Here is a 21,103-nt window from a genome sequence, read left to right on the forward strand (position 1 = left end):
ATTGTTTAAACGTTAATAATAGTTTGCACCTTGTATATAAATCGTTAGCATTATTCTTAAACCTGTGGGGAGTTGCTGAAAGGGTGTGAGAGCCATGCAAGCACATTTGTATTCTCAGAACATCTTTATGCCAGATGAATATAAGAATTCTTGAAGAAAACAAAAGCAGGGAAAGGGAAGCCAATTTAAAAGGAACGCAGCAGTGACCCGTGGGTTTTTTTTAATTTGTTTTTGTTTTTAAAGCCATGTGATGTCAGTAAGGATGGATAAGATGGAAAGCAGAAAATGGATGAAGAGGTGAGATAGAGCAGACTCAGTGGAATAGCACAGATGATACAGTCATAATGATGTAGGAATCTCCACTATCCTCACCTCAGTAACCAGGTGCACTTACTGAGATGAATGCGGTAGACATGCAGAGTGGGAAGACAGGGTCAGGGTGGGTATCTGTGACAGTCTTAGGCCCTTGACAGTGGGGTTCTGTATAGGAGACATACTCCCAACCTATTTTTTTCTGAATTTTTACTTTCCCCCTTGAAAAATTTCTCTTCCGTCTTGAAGAGGCCAATGGCAAATCAGTTAAATCTAAACATAATATATTTCCATAATTCCTTGTGAAGTTTCTGGATTCTGCAAAGATTAACCCAGAGAACATTGCCACAAGCCTGATACTGTCATGGGGGAAGTGTGTCAGCATCCTGCACTAGAGCTGTGCTCCTCGGCCTTCTCTCCATCCCAGCCAATGACCTCCCTACCAGTGTACTCAGGTACCTCTGGAGACTACTGTCCGTCGGGATGGTCAAAGATTGCACCAACAAGCTTGTGTTCTCTGAGTCAGCAGTGACACTGGCCACCAGATTGAACTCAAGGTCATAGAACTTCAGTTTTAAGCAAAAAGGAGGAGGGGGGATGGGATAGGTTTCTAGGGAGGGGAAATGGGAAAAGGGGATGACACACAAAACATAAATAAATAAAATATCCAATAAAAAAGTTTAAAAGAAAAGTTGAAAGAAAGAAAGAAAGAAAGAAAGATAGATAGATAGATAGATAGATAGATAGATAGATTGATCGATCCAATTCAGGCAGGGCCCTGCTTTTTCTGAGTTCAGGAGTTCAGCGCATACCATTGTATAGGTTTATTGTGCGGGAACAGAGGGATCTCTGAAGATTTCTGTCATGGTTTTTTTTTGTTTTGTTTTGTTTTTGTTTTTTGTTTTTTTCTGGTTGTTGCTGCTGTTTTCTTTGACTAGGGAACTTAAGCATCTTCCAAGTGACAACAGCCTGATACGGTGAGATGGCTTCACAGTCCTGAAAGGTGCAGGCGGCTTCTGCTTCCTGAGTAGCCGCCTGCAGCATGCAGGTGAGAGCAGCACCAAAGGCCATTCTGAACAGCTCCATCCCATGTCTTCATCTGAACACACAGAGAAACTTAGACTGCTAGAGACACGGGGACATCCTCGGACACATTCTCTCCTCTCTCCTCCTTCCTCCTTCCTCCTCCCTCCTTAAAGCACTTTCTACCAACACTACAACCTGAATTCAATCCCTGGGACCCATGTGGTGGGAGGAGAGAACTGACTCCTCCCTAACATGTACACACACACACACACAGAGTAAACAAATGTAATTAAAAAAAAAAAAAAAAAAACTAGCCACCATCTAAAACCATATTACCTTGCATATAATCTCCAAAGTTAGGAGAGTGAGATATAGTTAGTACCTGAAAGGGACAATTAGTCTAGTCCAATGTCTCATTCATTCATTCATTCATTCATTCATAAGCAAGATCTCACTATGTCGCCCAAATCAGTCTCAAACTCTAAGGGTCAAGAAAACCACCTGTCTTAACCTCCTGAGTATTTAGCAATGGACCTAAAACTCGTTGAAAAAAAATTACCTAATGTCTTGGCTACTTTATAAAAATTTACCTTTTTAAAATAGGTTTCTAAAAATGTAATCTTTATATTTATTGTATGTGTACAGATGTTTTGACTGCATGTGTGCCTGTGTACCACATATATGCAGCTCCTGTGGAGTTCAGAAGAGGGTCAGATATGTTAGCACTGGAGTTACAGAGAGCTGGAAAGCCACCATGTGGGTGCTCAGAATTGAACACAGCCTGTGCACTTAACCATTAAGCCATCTCCCGTTTCAATTTAAAATTTTGACAGTCCTATATAACCCAAGTTTCAACCAGATAATCACTGAATTAAACACAAGAAGACCCAAGGATTAATAACAAAATCACATGCTAATGTTAGTGCAGCACAGTCTGATAAGGGACTGGTGAAGGGGACCCACAGCACACACAAGGCCCTGGGTGTGTCCTCCAGAACCACAAAAGCAAAATCTGTTTGATAAGCCTCCAAATTAATTTTTGAGTTGTGCCTTCCACCTTCTTTGATTTTTCTCTTTTAAGGGACCTTCTGCACTCTGATCTGGGACTCATGCTTCGCGTTCTTGCTACTTCTCAACAAAATCAACTGGTCCTTCCCAACCTGCCCTGAAATTCCACACTGTCTCTGCAAACATTCCACTCCTCTGGTATCCAATACACATCTAAGGAGCAGTGAACAATTTTAACATGTTCCAGAGACAATCTTAAAGACGAAAAACTCAAGATAAGGGGGAAACTGTGGGCGTTTGTAAGCAGAAAAGCTGGTCTCCTTGAGAAAATACGTGTTCCTACAATTTCGCTTTCTTCTGCATACAACCTCTTGACCAACCAGTAAGTAGCTGCATGATCCCATCTCCTTAATGTTACCAACAATGGTACCTACCCAGTATCTCCCAATCCGTGAAGGAAAATAACCTAAAAGAGAAGAAGAGAAAATAAGCTCACACTGGACTGTTCCATAGTTTAAGTTACAAAAGCGAATGAAGGTCCTAAAAACTTACAACAGAACACTATTCCACAAGCTAATTAATTTCTATACCCCTTCCTTTTAATCTCTAGGCTAACTGCCGTTTTAGCACTTAGAGGTCTCACACAGTCGGATAGAGAGCTGTCTCTCTCTAAAGTCGAGTCAGGAAAGCCTCACATACACAGTCGAATTTTTCCATCACAAAAGTTTCCCTGAGCAAAAGTTAATCTGAGCTCCTGTGGCACAGACACTCGCGCTGCGCCGCAGAGCAGGTCGGCTGTTTCAGCACCGGACCTCGGACCTCGTTCCAGGGGTGGGGGTGAGTGTGCCAGGCAGGCAGGCGGCGTCCCGCCGGCTCCGATTCCCGGCCCCGACCCCGGAGGAGCCCGAGGGGCGGCGCGGACGCATCCACGCGCGGCCGCCTGGGTCTCGCTGAGGCCCCAGGCCCGGCCGCCGCCACTCACCGCGGCGGTGGCCTTCCGGGCGGCGGGCACAACGGCGGGCATCGGGGCAGACATGTTGTTGCCGCACATCCACCGGCTGGCGGACAGCGCGTCGGAAGCGGAAGGGAGCTCGGGCTCCCGGCAGCCGAAGGGCGTGCGAGCCGAGAGTCCCTGCCCGCCCCTCCGGGCGCGCGCTCAGGCGCGTGCGCGCCCCCGCGCCGCCCTGCCCTGTTCCGCGCGCTCGGCCCGGAGCTCGCGCCCCGACTAGGCCGGCCGCGCGTGCGCGTCACAATGAGCCTTCCCGCTCGGAGCCGGAGCCGGGTGCTTTGGCACTGCTGACCTCTCGCCATCCCTCCACGCGCGCAGGGCCTGGGCCAGCGGCGGGTAGCTGGGACCGCGGCTAGGCGGGGCGAGCTCTTGCGCGCTTGACTCCCGAATCCACTTCCCTAGGCAGGTCAGCGTCACTAACTAAAGGGCAGTATTGAGATACAGACGTTTTGAACACTAGGCTAAAGGCCACCCTTCTGCACGGCGCGGAATTTACTGCATACATAGTGTGTATAACTAGAGAACGGTTGATGGCCAAAATGCCATGACCTTCAAAAGTCAATCAGTGAGGAAACCGAATATACAGTTTTTAGGGAACAGTCTTTAAGACTGGGAAGGTGTTGGTGAACCAAAGACTTAATTAAATTACACAGGACAATCTCAGTCCTGAGAGATTTTGGAGTCTTACTCAAAATGGTTTAAGTCTTGCCCTTGAGTAGTGAAAAGTTTGTACATTCCCAAAAATGTTGAATTGATAATAATTTTCCAAAACACGATAGTAATGGAACTCACAAGGCTTATGCCACTATATATTTTTGGTTTTTAGAGACAAGGATTCTCTGTGTATGTAGCCTTGGCTGTCCTAGAATTCGACTTGCAGACCAGGCAGGCCTCGAACTCAGGTAAATCTGCCTGCCTCTACCTCCTGAGTGTGTTTGCCACCATACCCAGCAATGCCACTATATATTTAAGTCAAACTGTTAGGTCTTTTCTTTGTGGCTTTAAAAGAAAACACAATTGTCTTTAGCTCTCATTATGAACATAAGATGATACAAATCATTGTTAGGTAAGTTTCTCTGTAATGAAATATGTAGAATGCCAGGGGCTGCCATTATCCCACTAGAGAGGACAAGGACACATCAAGATGGGGTGCCTGTCATCTGTGTCTTTTCCTATCTCAAAGTTTCTAGTTTCTGCATTTTTTCTGGAGTTTTGCATCTTGTTTTTCTGTTCTGAATGGTTTCTTTTTTTCCCAGGGGGAAAGGAATGAAGTAAATATAAAATTTAGAAGAAAAAAAAAGTTAATTATTCAGATGATGTGACTGTAAAAAAGAAAAAGTAAAGTCACCAAGAAAATTCAGCAATATAGCCCATACTTGGTCAGTATACACATAGAAAAGTGTTGCAGTCCAAGAGTCATCCACAAACTACACAAACATCAGTCTCAGTCAGACAAGGATGGTTTATGGAACGTATACCCTGAGACTGATCAGGGATGTAGCTCAGATTTTAGACGCTGAAGCTATGACTATGAACATCTTTCTCTGTCAGTTTATAAAGGAAGAAAACCACAAAAATCGTAATGAGCTCATACTCAGGTGCAGGAAGTGCTGCCTGGTGGTTGGCCTGACTCAAGCCATTTTAGACATAACAGTTCATATTGGCCTTTGATTTGATGGGTCCTACGTAAAGTTTTGTGGAATTTCTTAAGATTAGCCAACCTCATACAGAACATAAGAGGATGTGTCATGAGCATGACCTTGCTCAGAGTCCAGTTATTTTTCTGTGTCAATGACTGGCAGGCATATTATAGCAACAATATGAAATAGCTGGCAGGCATGGAACAAAATGGCTACACACCTATACTTGGGGAGGGGGAGGCCTCAACAAAAACTATATTTCTAGATATAAGCAATAGCTGGCTAATTGTGTAACAATACAAACATCACAATAGAGATTTAAAAACTGTAAGGTTTTAAAAACACTATTTAATATGACTGACAAAATGTTGTGCAGCTTGCAGCTGAGTATGTACATCTGTGAAGCCATGATAGTCACGATCATAAGCGCCATGCTCACCACTCGTTTCCTCCCACCCTTTCCATTATTACTGTAGGTTTTGCTTTTATTTTACATAAAATACTATATAAAACTTACCTTCCTAGTAATTTAAGTATCTTGGTGCTCTTGTCAATTAGTTGACTTCACATGTACTGGTTTATTTTTGGTCTAGTGTTTCTTTTTTTTTTTTTCTCTTTCTGTAAAAAAAAAAAAAACTTTAGAATTTTGATACTGAGTATCTTGATCCATCTTTTCAGGTAATATTTGCACTTTAATATTAATTTTTCAATCCATAAAAATAATATATCTTTCCACTTATGCATTCCTGTCTGCTTTTATTAGTGTTATCGTCATACAGAATTTAATCTTGGGCTAGATTGACTCATATTTTGTTTTTACATTTTTTGACATTTATTTATTGTATGTGTACATGCTTGTGCCACGGCACACATGCAGATATCAGAAGACAACTCGTGAGACTTGATTCTTTCCTTTCACTGTGTGCGTTCCAACACTTGATCTCAAGTTGTAGCCTTGGCAGCAGGAGCCTGTACCCACTGACCCCACCCTGCTTTTGTTTTTCATGCGATTGCAAATAGGATTGTTTTCTTAATTTCTTTTTCTGGTAGTTGTTATTAGTGTCTATCAGTACAACTAGTTTTTCTATGTTAACTTTATATTTTGCAGATTTACTGAATTTGTTACTTGGTTCAAACAGTTTTTTTTTTTTTTTTTTGATGGAGGCTCTAGGGTATTCTAACAGTGACATTTGCAAACAGTGGCAATTTTACTTTGCATAAGCAAAATGTTAAAGTATTAGACCTATATCAAGAAAGGTATTGTTACCTAGGGAAAACAAGACAATTGAATAGGAAGATTCAATATTATACAGATTATCAATTTTCTCAGAATTAATCTGCCATGTAATCCCTACTTAAATAACTATACATTTTATGTAATAACAGTTATATTTAAATTTTCTGAAAGATGATTTTTAAATTTTATAATTATAAAAGTCACAAAGATGGTAAAATAATCATGCAGAGGTATTCACATATTTTAAAAGAAATAGAGAACCCAGAGACTACAGTTCAGATTGGCCAAGCATGAAGCAACTGTAAGGTGTTGTCTGTACCATTTCCATGACAACTGCTTCCTGTCAGCCTAGGGTGTTTCAAAAACTATATTGGGGTCTTCCTTCAATGCTGCAGAGTGCCTTCATGTCTCTAACACTCGTCTTCAAAGTACTGGCATTGCTGAGATGTTTTGTGATTTTAGAGAACATGTTCACAGATCAAAGATACTAGGAATGTGTTAAGTATTGGTGATTATATTGCCAGATACAATGGGCAGAGGTTGCTCAAGCTGAAGAAATGGTAGAGTTTGTTTGTTTTTGTTTTGTTTTGTTTTAGGTTTAAAGAGCTTATCTCTGTACTTAGAACCAGACTCTGTTGTTTTGTGTTTGAGAATGATTTAGAGAGTATTGTAAAGAAAACAAACTGTGTGGACATTCTGGTTAGCAAGGAACATCTTGGATGTTCTTGATATTGCTATCAATGGAGAGGGTTCACTTAGTTCCATAGGACATTGTGTATGAAGGCCACTGAATGATTCCTCAAATCTGTGTGAGAACAAATGCAGACTGTTATCAAGACCTCGTAATGACTGGTCATTGTGATGGCTAATCTTAGTTGTCAACTTGACTACATCTGGAATCAGCTAAAATCTCGAGCATCTAGACCTAGCTATGAGGGATTTTCTTGACTTGATAATTTGATCAAGTGGGAAGACTCACCCTAAATCTGGGCCACATCATCTTCTGGTGGTAAAAGAATAGAGTGTGGTGGCATATGTCTTTAATCCCAGGATTTGAGAGGCAAAGGCAGGTGAATGTCTATGACTTTGAGGTCAGTCTGGTCTACATAGTAAGTTCCAGACCATTCCAAGCTACACAGTGAGACCCCCATATTATAAGACAAAACAAACAAGCAAACAACAACAAAAAACATATGGAAGAAGGAGGCTTTTGCTTTTTGCTTGTTTGTTTTCACGCTCACTGACAAGTGCATCTGCTCTTCCGTTGAGCATTTCTTCACTGGCATTGGGATGTACTTTTTTGGGATTCCAACATAGACTGAAGAACAGCAGCCCTCTAGGAATCCTCTGGGACTACAGTGCCGATCTAGATCCAGACTGCTGAGACATCCAGTGACTTAAACAAATACTGGATTCTTGGCCTTTCCATCAAGAGGCAGTCATTGTTGGACTACCCTCACCACAGCCGTAAGTCACTACAATACCGCCTCACCCACTCCCAATATGTACACCATCTATCAATTCTGTTTCTTTTTCTTTTATGGTTTTTCAGACAGAGTTTCTCTGTATAGTTTGGCCTGTCCTACTACTCACTCTGTAGACCAGGCTGACCTCAAACATAGACATTCTCCTGCCTCGGTTTCCTAGTGCTTGGATTAAAGGCATGTGCTACCACTACAGAGTCTTAACTGAAAATGTTCAATAGCTGGAGTTATTTTCATGCAGGCATAATGGTTTTTTGTACACTGTGTTAAAATCTATCCTTGCATTATTCAAATTCTGCTTTCTCTGCCCACATATTATAATCAGGACATGGCATTGTAATTCTTATTCTAAGAATCTCCAGTTTCAAGTTTGTGTAAACATTGCTTCCCATTTATTCCCTGACTTGTCAATAAAAGCTGATCAACCAATGGAGAATAGATAGGGCTGGACTTCCACCAGCAGGCGGGGAGAGGGAGGAGAGGGAGGAGGAAGAGGAAGAAGAAGAGGAAGAAGAAAAGGAGGAAGAAGAGTTAGAAGAAGAGGAGGAGGAGGGTAGGAAGAAGAGGGATTCATCTTGAGGAAGGTGTTCAGGAGAGACGTCATGGAAAAAAACGCCTGAAGCCCAGCGAGCCAGACCAATACTAAAAATGCAAGTACCATGGGAATTTTGGCTAGGAGGTAGCCAGAATAGCTTAGAAGATTAGAATAAATTAATAAGTGCTCGGTTATTGTGCTGTAAAGCTTATCAAATGAATCTTACACTTCTGTCTCATTTATTTAAGATCTAGCTGGGGACAAAGAAAAACTGCTATTCTTTTTTTTTTTTTTGGTGTTTGTTTGTTTGTTTGTTTGTTTTGGAGACAGGGTTTCTCTGTGTAGCCCTGGCTGTCCTGGAACTCACTCTGTAGACCAGGCTGGCCTTGAACTCAGAAATCCACCTGCCTCTGCCTCCCAAGTGCTGGGATTAAAGGCATGCGCCACCACCGCCTGGCCAAAAAACTGCTATTCTTTTAAAAAAATGTGTTTACACTCTCAAGCGTTCCCTCTGGAGCTTCAAAAGCCAGCCCTCCATTGTTTGCATTTCTCTTAACGTTCTTACCCTCCAAGCTCACACAGAATAGCTCTCTGAGCTTTGACTCAATGGCTTTCCTAGCCAAAAGTTCCAAAGTCCTTCCCCAGTTCTAAAAGAAACATGGTCAGATCTGTTACATAAATACCCTACAATCCTGGAGCCAATGTCTGCCTTTGACAGGGTTACTATTGCTGTGATGAAACACCATGACCAAAGTAACTTGGGGAGGAAAGGGTTTATTTGGCTTAACTTTCCACATCACAGTACATCATCCAAAGGGCATCAGAACAGGGACTTAAGCAGGGCATAAACCTGGAGATAGGAGCTGATGCAGCAGCCATGGAGTGCTGCTTACTGTCTTGCTCCTTGAGTGGCTTGCTCAGCCTGCTTTTGTTTAGAACCACCAGCCCCACCATGTTGGAGTGGACCCTTCCCCACGAATCACTAATTAAGAAAATGCCTTACATACTTGTCTACAACTGCATCTTAGAGGCATTTTCTCAATTGAGATTCCCTCCTCATGACTCTGGCTTGTGTCAGGTTGATTTAACATAAGGTTTCTTTCTTTCTTTCTTTCTTTCTTTCTTTCTTTCTTTCTTTCTTTCTTTCTAGACAGGGTTTCTCTGTGTAGACCTGGCTGTCCTGGACTCACTCTGTAGACCAGGCTGGCCTCGAACTCAGAAATCCACCTGCCTCTGCCTCCCAAGTGATGGGATTAAAGGCATGCGCCACCAGTGCCCAGCTCCAGCATAAGGTTTCATCTCAAAAAAGACTGCAACAAACCTTTTTTCTAAGCAGAATTTCATTATGCTTGGGGAGAAAGGAGGAAAAAGAAAGGTGGTAGAAGAGATGAGACTCCCATTAGATCATAGACCAGCCCCTCTTTCCTTTCCTAGAAATCAGGTTCTGTCTCCAAGCCTTTCTCCTCTCCTCTTTCTCTCCTTTTCCCACCCTCTTCTTGGATGGCGAGTTTATAACAAACCATATTGTGTTGTTTTGGTGATGCCTAACTCCCCTTGGCACAAGGACAGGCCAAGCTAAATCACATATTTATGAACTTGGCCCACCAATCCCCTGAAACCCTGTAAACATCAGAACCCTTTTATTCCGTGTATTTGGAGTGCTCTCCCCTCTCTTCAAGACCTTGTTGTGGCAGCCCATGACCACGGTGCTGTATCTCTTCTAAAGGACTGCTTGGCACCTTAAGGGCTCCTTTTTTTAATCTAACTCTTCTGACTGCCAGCCGTGCCCTCCAGCAAATTTGCCACCTCTCTCCCTTTTAAATTTAATAAGTAGAAGGCTTAGAATAGTTAAGTTTTTTATCTGTAGTTCTAAAATGTCATTGATTGATTGATTGATTGATTGATTGATGGGCTTATGAGACAGGGTTTCTCTGTGTATCCTTGGCTGTCCTGGAACTTGCTCTGTAGATCAGACTGTCATCAAACTCAGATATCCACCTGCCTCTGACTCTCCAGTGCTGGGATTAAAGACATGTGCTACCATGCCCAGCTTTTTTTAGTTTTTCCAAAACCCATTAATTTTTGTAAATTACTAATTTATCATGGTTTCTTAATATTTTTTTTTTCAGTTAACGAAGGCTGGGCATTCATGATTTTTTTTTTTTTTTTTTTTTTTTTTTTTGTCATCTGACATGAGTTTATTGTCACTGGATTGACTGTAACAAGGAAATGTCTCCTGTTTTTTGTTTTTCTACCCAGCAGAGCACAGAGCCTGTGATAAAGAAACAGTGGCCCTGACAAAGAGGCGTCAGGGCACAGAACAAGAACAGCATTCATGATCTTTAATTCCATTGCCTAGAACATCCAGTTTAGCATACACACAAACAAAAACAACAGCAACAGGTTAGGATCAAATGTTCCTCATTGAAGGAAGCATAAAACCAATTATATTTAATTAAATTTTATCATTTCTCAAATGTGTATAAATACAGCTAATAGATATGAGGCATAAAACCAGCTGGAATACAAAATGGGCAGTTTTTTCCTTCCTTGAGCTAATATTGGAGGAATCCCAGGAAAAATGGTGAAAAGACTAACAAATTAACAAGGCAAAATTCTAAAGCAAATGAAACAAAAATAAACCCAGTGATTTGAAGCTAAATACACTGAGCACAAGTAAAGGGGATTCTTGTCTTTGTTTGGATTTTATTGCTATGAAGAGACACCATGACCAAGGTAGCTCTTATAAAGACAAACATTTAATTGGGGTTGGTTTACAGTTTCAGAAGTTCAGTCCATTATTGTGACAGGAATCATGACACCGTGCAAGCAGACTTGATTCTGTGAGAGCCAAGATTTCTACATCTTGATCCAAAGGCAGCAAAGAGGAAGGACTAGATCACACTGGGCATAATTGAGTATATATATATATATATATATATATATATATATATATATATATATATTGCCTTGAAGCCCTCCCTCCACAGTGACACACTTCCTCTAACAAGGCTACATCTCCTAACAGTGCCACTTCCCATAGGCCAAGCATATTCAAACCACCACAATGCTTAACCATAGGTTCTGAAGCCAAGCAAAAATCTAAACAAATAGGATCCTAACAACTGGCCCAGAATAAACCAATGAACCATCAAATAAACCACAGGAAATTTCAGCCCTAATAATAATTCACCAATATCCACACGAAGAGGAAACACCAGACTGTTGAACACAAGGAGTGTGTGCTGGTACCTGACACCAATTTATGTGACTTCTGTGCTCAGGGCCGATCCACACCAAAAACTGACGATACAAAACTTTGTCTTTCATGTGAAAAGGAATAAGAGGTAGTTTATGTTGAAACTAAATATTCATGATAATGGTCCAGAAACACTGATTTGGGTCACTGTTACTTTCTCAGCTTGAACAAACAAGCATCAATTATGCTATGTTCTAAAATGGTAAGTTTCATGAACTTAACAGAATAAAGTAAAAAATCAAGCTACTGTAAAAATGTGTTGCTAGCTGGGCAGTGGGGGCGCCTTTCATTCCAGCACTCAGGAAGCAGAGTCAAGTGGATCTTAAAGTTCAAGGCCAGCCTGGTCTACAGAGCTAGTTCTAGAACAGCCAAGGCTGTTACATATCAAAACCCTTTCTCAAAAAAACCAAAACCAAATAACAACAAAAACAAAACAAACAAAAAACCCAAAACAAACAAACAACACCAACAAAAAAACCCAAAAGGAATGAAAGAAAATCCTCTCTCATGGTTTGTATATGCTTGGCCCAGGGAGTGGCACTATTATGAGGTGTGGCCTTGTTGGAGTAGGTATGTCACTGTGGGTGTGGGCTTAAGACCCTTGTCCTAGCTTCCTAGAAGTCAGTATTCTGCTAGCAGCCTTCAGATGAAGATGTAGAACTCTCAGCTTCTCCTGCACCATGCCTGCCTGGATGCTACCATGTTCTTGTCTTGGTGGTAATGGACTGAACCTCTGAACCTGCAAGCCAGCCCCAATTAAATGTTGTCCTTATAAAAGTTGCCTTGGTCATTGTGTCTTTTCACAGCAGTAAAACCCTAAGACACCCCATAAAAACAAAACAAAACAAAACAAAAGAATCTGTGGTCTCATTAGCTGGGGCTGAAGACTTGGCAGTGATTAACAAGATACCAGAACCACTCAAGTGAAACTTTTGCTTTGTTTACATAATTGATGCTTGTTTGTTGGAGCTGAGAAATTATGAGTGATTAAGGAGAGACCAAAATAATCAGGGTCAACACACAGAAGCTGTGTTCGAGATGTGGCCAAGGCTGTAACTCGTGTTGGCAGCAGGGCTTGGTAGTGTAAATCACCCAGGTGATACTGGTTTTGAAGGCATAAAGGGATCATAGAGAACTAGGCTTGGCACAGACTGTGGCAGAACTGGAGTCCCTGAAGAGAACTCAGAAGAGGGTATTGGTAAAAGTATAGCCCAAATGCATGAAGAGACTCCAGCATCAAAATGCCAGTACCATGGGATGACCACCAGGAACAGCAGAAGTAGTAGAGTGAGGCCAGCTGAAGCCCTAAGACAAGCTGTGTGTGAGGTAGAGGGCAGAGCCCAAGTGACCCAAGCCCTATGACCCCAGATCATGAGTGGGATCCTAGACATTGAATGATGTGACTGTGCCTTGGTTCTTCCAGTAATCAAATAATTATTTATGATTTTATAGGAGCCCAGAGTAGAAAAAGTTTAAACTTTTAAAGAGACTGGATTTTTAAGGAGTCTGAATTTTAAAAGCGTTTCAATTTTGTAAAGATTGCAACTTTTTTAAAGTGTGTAAATGTTTGTATTGTGTTGTTTATAGTAATGTGTGATATTGGGGATTAACAAGAAAAAGGTGTGTGTCAAGCAGATGAATCAGTAGTGTTGGCTAGTTTTGCATCAGCTTAACACAAGCCAGAGTCATCAGGGAGAATGGATGATCCTCAATTGAGAAAACACCTCTTTAAGACAAAGCTGTAGGCAAACCTCTACAGCCATCACTGTCCAGCAGTGATTGATGAGGGAGAGACCAGCCTATTGTGGGTAGTGTCACCCATGGACCAGTAGTTCTAGATTCCATAGGAAAACAGGCTGAACAAGATGTGGAGCAAGCCACTAAGCAGCTCCCAGTCATTGCTTCCTACAGTCCATCCCTCCCACCTGATCCGTCCCACTCTAGTCCCTAACTATCACCAGTGTACCCTTAAATTTTGCCATGCTGGGAGATCTATGTGTCCCCCTAGACCCTTCCTCTTTACTTAATCTCTCAAGAGTCTAGCTTGGTTGTCATTTATATAATGGCTAAAATCCACTTATAGTGAATATATATCACACTTGTTTTTCTGGGTGTGGCTTACTCACTCAGGAGGATTGTTTTCTAGTTCTGTTCATTCACAAATTTCATGTCATTTTTTTTAAACAGCTGAGTAATAGTACATTGCGTAAATATACCACATTTTCTTTATCTATTCTTTGGTTGAGGGCCATCTGGGTTGTTTCCAGTTTCTGGCTATTGTTAATAAAGCTACAATGAACATAGTTGAACAGGTGTCCTTGTGATAGGATGGAGCATCCTTTAGGTATATCCCCAAGAGTGGTATAGCTGGATCTTGAGGTAGATTGATCCCTCAATTTATCTGAGGATCTACCATCTTGATTTCTATAGTGGCTGTACAAGTTTGTACTACCACAAGAATGGAGGAGTGTTCCCCTTGTTCTGCATCCTTGCCAGTGTGAGTTGCCATGGGAGATCTTTCCATCTTCTGATATCTTTTACAATTTCATACTCAAAGAGTTGAAGTTTTATACAGGTCTTCCACTTACTTGGTTAGAGTTACCCCATGGTATTTTATACTATTTGAGACTATCATGAAAGGTGTTGTTTCTCTGATTTCTTTCTCAGTCCATTTGTCATTTGTATATAGGAGAGTAACTTTTTTTTTTTTTTGAGTTCATCTTGTATCCAGCCCCTTTGCTGAAAGTATTTATCAGCTGTAGGAGTCCCCTGGTGGAATTTTTCAGGTTACTTATGTATACCATTATATCATCTGCAAATAATTATGCTTTAATTTATTCCTTTCCTATTCGTATTCCTTTGCTTTCCTTTAGCTGTCTTACAGCTCTAGTTAAAACTTCAAGAACTACATCAAAGAGATATGGAGAAAGTGAACAACCTTGTCTTGTTCCTGATTTTAGTGGAATTTTTTTCACTTCACTCCATTTAATTTAATGTGGCTATAGACTTGCTGTAAATTGCCTTTTTTGTGTTGGGGTATGTCTCTTGTATCTCTAATCTCTTCAGGACTTTTGACATGAAGGCTTGTTGGATTTTTGTCAAAGTCCTTTTCTGTATCTAATGAAATGATCTTGTGTCTTTTTTGTTTCAGTTTGTTTATATTGTAGATTACATGTAGATCACTTCATATATTGAACCATTCATGCATCCCTGAGATGAAGCCTGCTTAGTCATGATGGATAATTTTGTTGGTGAGTTCTTAGATTTGGTTTGCAGATATTTTATTGAGTATTTTTACATCTATGTTCATAGGAATATTGGTCTATAATTCTCTTTGTTGAATCTGTGGTTTGAGGATCAGGGTAACTGTGGTCTTATACAATGAATTGGGCATATTTTTTTTTGTGTGTGTGATTCTATGGTGTGGAATACTTTGAAGAGTAATGGCATTAACTATTAGAAAATCTGGTAAAATTCTGCCCTAAACCATCTATCATGGGCTATTTTTGTTTGGGAGACTTTTAATGACTATATTTCACTAGGGAGTTATAGATCTATTTGCATTATTCATCTTGATTTAACTTTGGTAAGTGGTATCTATTGAGAAAATTATCTATTTCTTTTAGATTGTCTAAGCTCATGGAGTACATGTTCTTAAACTATGTCCTTATGATTCTTTGGATTTCCTTGGTGTCTGCTGTTATGTTTCCCATTTTATTTCTGATTTTCTTAATTTAGACCGTCTCCATTTTTTAGTTGATTTTGATAAGGATTTTGATAATCTTATTGATTTTTCTCAAAGGACTAACTCTTGGTGTCATTGATTTTTTTGTATTGTTCTCTTTGTTTCCTTTTTATTTATTCAGCTCTCATTTTGATACTTCTTGCCATTCACTCCTCTTGTATATATTCTTTTTGTTCAAGAATATTCAGGTGTGCTGTTAATTTACTAGTATGTAATCTCTCCAGTTTTGTTATATAGGCACTTGTTAGGAGCCGAGTGAGCATGACAGCATTGGCGTAGGCATCCTGTCCTCCCACAAGTAAACAACTAACTACAAAGGTGCAAAAGGCAAAAAGCACGCCAAAGTCACTGCCTATCCTGGGGCGTATTATGGGTAATGAGTGAACAGCCAATCAGAAGTGAACACGCCACTCTAGGGTACATATAGCAGTGCCTTTTCCGCCTCTGCTGATACAAGAATAAAGCCTGGCTGTGGTAACCACCCGAACACCACCTCACGTGTCTCTTTTGCGGGCGAAGGGGACACGGAGGGGCTCGGAACATCTGGCATCGAAACCCGGGATCTTCAAGGCTCCGCAGAAGACACCCCGAGACTCGGGGCGGGTTAAAAGACTGCAGGATCGAGGTACATCTCTGAGAGATATGTTTGGGGTGGAAGCTTTTGTTGCGGGCGGATATTCACCCATTGCCACCGCAGCAATAGTTGGCCTCTTGCTTGCGTTGTTTTAGTTTTTAGCTTATTTGTGTTGTAAAGATCCAGCTTGCAACACAGCTATTAGTGCAAGTCAAGAGGTTTCAGGAGAGGTCCACTCCAGAGTATCAGAAACAGGGCGTGTTAGCCGGCATCAGGCCAAAGACCCTGGAAAGGAGAAGCAGGCAAAAAAGCCTGGGCAACAGAAGCAGGCCAAGGAGCCTGATCATAGGAAAGAGTACTCAAAAGGAACGGGGGCCATTGCAGGGCCTGTTAAGGTTAAGGACCCTTCACCGGCTGGTGAAGAGTGGAGTTTGGGGGGATCCCCCTGTGCCCCATTAAGGAGCCTGCCTCCATAGACCTTGGCAGCTCCGAGGAGGAGAGCTTAGAGGAGGAAGCAGCCGACTGTGCAAAGGATAGCAGTTCTGGGATAAGACTAAGAAAGACCTTGAGCCCCTCGGCCCCGGCCTTGCCTCCGGCCTATGCCTCGGGCAGCGCCTCTAATTCATTTCTCAGCCCAGGAGATAGGAGACAACTTCAGCTTGCATTTCCGGTCTTTGAAGCGGCAGAAGGCGCTCGTGTCCATGTCCCAGTAGAGTATAGACAGGTCAAAGAATTAGCTAAGGCAGTATGTGCATATGGAATTGGGGCTAATTTTACTATATCCCAAATGGAGAGATTAAGTACAGCTGCTATGACGCCAGGAGACTGGCAGGACACAGTGAAGGTGGTACTTAACAATATGGGTCAATACCTAGAGTGGAAGGCCTTGTGGCACGAGGCACTACAAGCACAAGCCAGGATTAATGCAAACACTGAGGGACAACAATTATGGACTTTTGACATGCTGGCTGGAGTTGGCATACACGCTAACGACCAGACCGCTCATCCCTGCCAGGTCTACGTACAGATAGCATCAGCTGCAATAAAGGCATGGAAGTCCCTCCCTAGGAAGGAAGGCAGTAACCTTTATTTGTCCAAGATAATTCAGACATCTAATGAGTCTTTCTCTGACTTTGTGGCCCGCATGACTGAGGCAGCTGGCTGAATCTTTGGGGAACCAGAGCAGGCAATGCCATTGATAGAACAGATGATCTTTGAAAACGCCACAGCTGAATGCCATGCAGCCATTGCTCCTTGGAGAGCCAAGGGGCTGCAAGACTGGTTGGGAGTCAGTCGTGGCTTGGGAGGTTCCCTTGCTGGTGCCGGACTTACAGCACCAAACTTAGAAATGGCTGCAGTCCTCCTTAAAGGTCAGAATCGTGGATGTGTCATAAAGATTAAGTACTTTACAGACCTCATACCCCTTATTATTAAACACCCTGGAACAGTGGGGTCTGCATGTTGCTACTGAGAAAGTTCAATTTTCAGAAATTGGCTCCTTTTTAGAAACGGTTATCTATCCAGAAAAGATAATTCCTCAGAAATTGGAGATTCATAGAGACCATTTACATACTTTGAATGATTTTCAGAAATTATTAGGTGATATAAATTGGTTAAGACCATCTTTAAAAATTCCCTCAGCCGAGCTGAAACCTTTATTTGATATTTTGGAAGGGGATGCTCATATTTCCTCACCGAGGGCCTTAACACCAGCTGCGAGCCGTGCTCTGCAAGTAGTAGAAAATGATTTACAAGATGCTTAGTTGAAACGCATAGATGAAACCAAAACCTTTGACTTATGTGTTTTTAAAACTAGACACTTACCAACTTCTGTATTATGGCAGGAGAGGCCTTTGTTATGGATTCATCCCAATGCTTCTCCTGCAAAGATTATTGAAAGGTATCCAGATTCAGTCACTCAGCTTGCCCTTCATGGACTAAAAGCAGCCATTACTCATTTTGGAAGGGAGCCTAAGGTTTTGATAGTGCCTTATACTGCCCATCAAGTCCAAATATTAACGGCGACCTCTGATGTTTGGGCAGTGCTGGTTACTTCCTTCAATGATCAAATAGATAATCATTATCCTAAGCATCCCATCTTACAATTTGCCTTAACTCAAGCTATCATATTTCCACATATTATGTCTCAGGAGCCACTCCCAGATGGAATGGTAGTTTATATGGACGGGTCAAAAACAGGAGTGGGTGCCTATGTGGTTAATGATAAGGTTACATCCAAACAATACCATGAAACCTCACCTCAAATTGTGGAATGCTTAGTAGTGTCAGAGATTCTGGAAATCTTTCCAGGTCCCTTAAATATTGTTTCAGATTCCTTCTTTGTGGTTAATGCAGTGAAAGCATTAGAAGTTTCTGGGTTAATTAAGACATCTAGCAGACTTGTAGAAGTTTTTCAAAAGATTCAGCTTACCCTGGCTAAGTGAAGATTCCCTGTCTTTATAACTCATATTAGGGCTCACTCAGGCTTACCGGGACCTATGTCCCGTGGAAATGACCTGGCAGATCGAGCCACAAAGTTGATTGCAATTGCCCTTTCGCCAAAATTAGATTTGGCTAAAGCCTTTCATAAAATGTTTCATGTGACAGCTGAGACGCTACGATGTCGGTTTAACATCTCTAGAAAGGAGGCCAGAGATATTGTGACTCAATGCCAAAACTGCTGTCAATTCCTACCTGTTCCCCATACAGGAATTAACCCTCGGGGAATTAGGCCATTACAGATCTGGCAAATGGATGTTACTCACATCCCATCCTTTGGCAAATTACAATATTTGCATGTCTCCATTGATACCTGTTCTGGAGTTATGTTTGCCTCTCCATTGACCGAAGAAAAGGCAGGCCATGTTATTCAACATTGTCTCGAGGCTTGGAGTGCCTGGGGAAAGCCTAGGGTCCTTGGGGCTGACGGTGGACCAGCCTACACTTCTCGGGGATTTCAGCGGTTTTGTCGCCATATGGAGGTGACACACCTGATGGGTCTTCCTTACAAACCTCAAGGACAGGGCATCATTGAGCATGCTCATTGTACCCTTAAAACTTATTTGATAAAACAAAAAGGAGAAGTTGAGGAAGCTCTGCCCACGGTGCCACGAGCTACTGTTTCTCTGGCACTTTTTACCCTCAACTCTTTGAATTTGGACAGTCAGGGCAACACTGCGGCTGATCGCCATTGCCTAGAACCAACTAGGCCAAAAGAAACGATAAAATGGAAAGATGTTTTGACTGGTCAATGGAAAGGCCCGGATCCTATTTTAATAAGATCCCGGGGAGCGGTTTGTGTTTTTCCACAGGAAGAAGACAACCCATTTTGGCTGCCAGAGCGACTGACGCAGCGACTCGAGGTTCCTGAAAATGACCCCCCAAAGGATTCATCTTCAGATGCTCTCAGTTCTCATTTGGACTCTCCTAAATCGGGTTCCTAATATATATAGTGAATTTAGATGGCTATCCTATCTGCTTTTCCAAAACCTATGCCCTTGCCTTCTTAAAAGGTGCCGCTTCTGCTAACTTGTACCAATGTAACTTGCTTTATGTCCCAGTGCTGGTCTGCTCTTGTCTATAAGCAGGCCCTAATAGCCAGTATATCACTATGGATCCCTGTCTCCGTTCAGACGTCTGGGACCTTGACTTTATTTCGACAGAAGAGAAATTTTGATATAACTGCAGCCATTATCACTGCTATTACCATCTCTGCAGCTGCAGCTGTGACAGCCGGCACAGCCTTGGCTGATCAGGTTACAGCAGCTACTGTTGTTAATCAAATTTCAGAAAAGACCTCTGAGGCTTAGACCATTCTACAGAAAGTGGATGCATACCTGGCATCAGGCATCCCGTTGGTCGATCAGAGAGTTGATTTGCTCCAAGCCCATGTGGAGCAGCTCACGGATTTGGTTCAAATGAGCTGCATGTCAGCAACCCCACATCTATGTATTACACCTCTGAGATTTATGAAAGATACATTTATTCAAAGCCATAATCTTTCTGCTTATTTACAAGGGAAGTGGACTAGGGAGCTGGACCAGATGCAGCAGCAATTGCAGATCCGGATTTCAAGCCTTAATGGAACACGAGTGGACCCCGTTACCCCTGGCGATTTTACTTCTTGGCTTTCCTCTGCCTTTTCTTTCTTTCTTAAAGGGTAGGGATAGGTCTGTTTGGTGCAGCCCTGTGTTGTGGATTAGTGTTCATGTTATGATTGGTCTGCAAGCTCAGAGCCCAACAAAAACGTGACAAGGTCGCTATCGCCCAAGCACTCGTAGCCTTGAGCAAGGATCTTCCCCTGAAATTTGGCTATCTAGGCTAAGAAAGTAGCTGATGACTGAGACCCTCAGTCGATGCACCCCAAGGGTTCAGCCCATTGCACTGGGTCGATGAGAGGTCTAAGTCTAGCCAGCCCTTGCCTGAATAACTGTGGTACCTGAATATTTAGAGGTGTTGTGAGTGGGTACTCAACAGGGAATGTTCCACGAGTGTGGATAGATTTCCCGAAAGTATGCCTGATTGCACAAAGGTTTAATGCCAAGAAACCTCCTCCCCTGGTGGCACCCCAGGGTGGAGGCTCCCTTTCCCCATCAAAAGGCATCGAGATGGGTATGGGAAGTATTCCTCATTGCACGACAATGAGAGAAGAAACCCATTACAATATCTCATTTTGCACAGGGGATCAGGCCTCTGCTTTCCCTCACTGAGTTGGTGCCGCACTTGATAGGCAAAAGGCTGTTCCATCTTAATAAAATTGATAGGGAGAGATGTTAGGAGCCGTGTGAGCGTGACAACATTTGCCATTACAAGATGGTGCGGGCATCCTGTCCTCCCACAAGTAAACAACTAACTACGAAGGTGCAAAAGGCAAAAAGCGCGCCAAAGTCACTGCCCATCCCGGGGCATATTATGGGTAATGAGTGAACAGCCAATCAGAAGTGAACACGCCACTCTAGGGTACATATAGCAGTGCCTTTTCTGGGCTTGGGGTCTTTCCGCCTCTGCTGATACAAGAATAAAGCCTCGCTGTGGTAACCACCTGAACACCGCCTCATGTGTCTCTTTCACGCGCGAAGGGGACACGGAGGGGCTCGGAACAGGCACTTAATGTTATGAACTACTGAAGTGGAAATTTTGGTTTCTTTGGAAAGTCAGTTTTGTCAGATGGTGTTTTGTTGGGGCAGACATATGAAGGACTGTTTTCCTGAAGGAAACACTTCAGGTGAAAGGATGTTTTGCTGAAGCATGTAGGTGAAAGGATGCATGATGAGA

At 42.3% G+C, this 21,103-nt stretch overlaps 1 protein-coding gene across 1 annotated transcript in view; it reads right to left on the reverse strand.

The window, feature by feature from the left end:
* Lypla1 (lysophospholipase 1) overlaps positions 1-3,546 on the reverse strand; it is a 32,709-nt gene extending 29,163 nt beyond the window's left edge. The window contains exons 1-2 of the mRNA XM_076924438.1: positions 3,329-3,546; positions 2,781-2,812 (exon numbers count right to left, since the gene is read on the reverse strand). Coding sequence (XP_076780553.1) covers positions 2,781-2,812; positions 3,329-3,397 — 101 coding nt within the window. The 5' untranslated portion in view covers positions 3,398-3,546. The remainder of the gene's footprint in view (positions 1-2,780; positions 2,813-3,328) is intronic.
* Between the last annotated feature and the right edge of the window lie 17,557 nt (positions 3,547-21,103).

Source organism: Arvicanthis niloticus, chromosome 25 (assembly GCF_011762505.2).
Source record: "Arvicanthis niloticus isolate mArvNil1 chromosome 25, mArvNil1.pat.X, whole genome shotgun sequence".
NCBI classification, from domain to species: Eukaryota; Metazoa; Chordata; class Mammalia; order Rodentia; family Muridae; genus Arvicanthis; species Arvicanthis niloticus.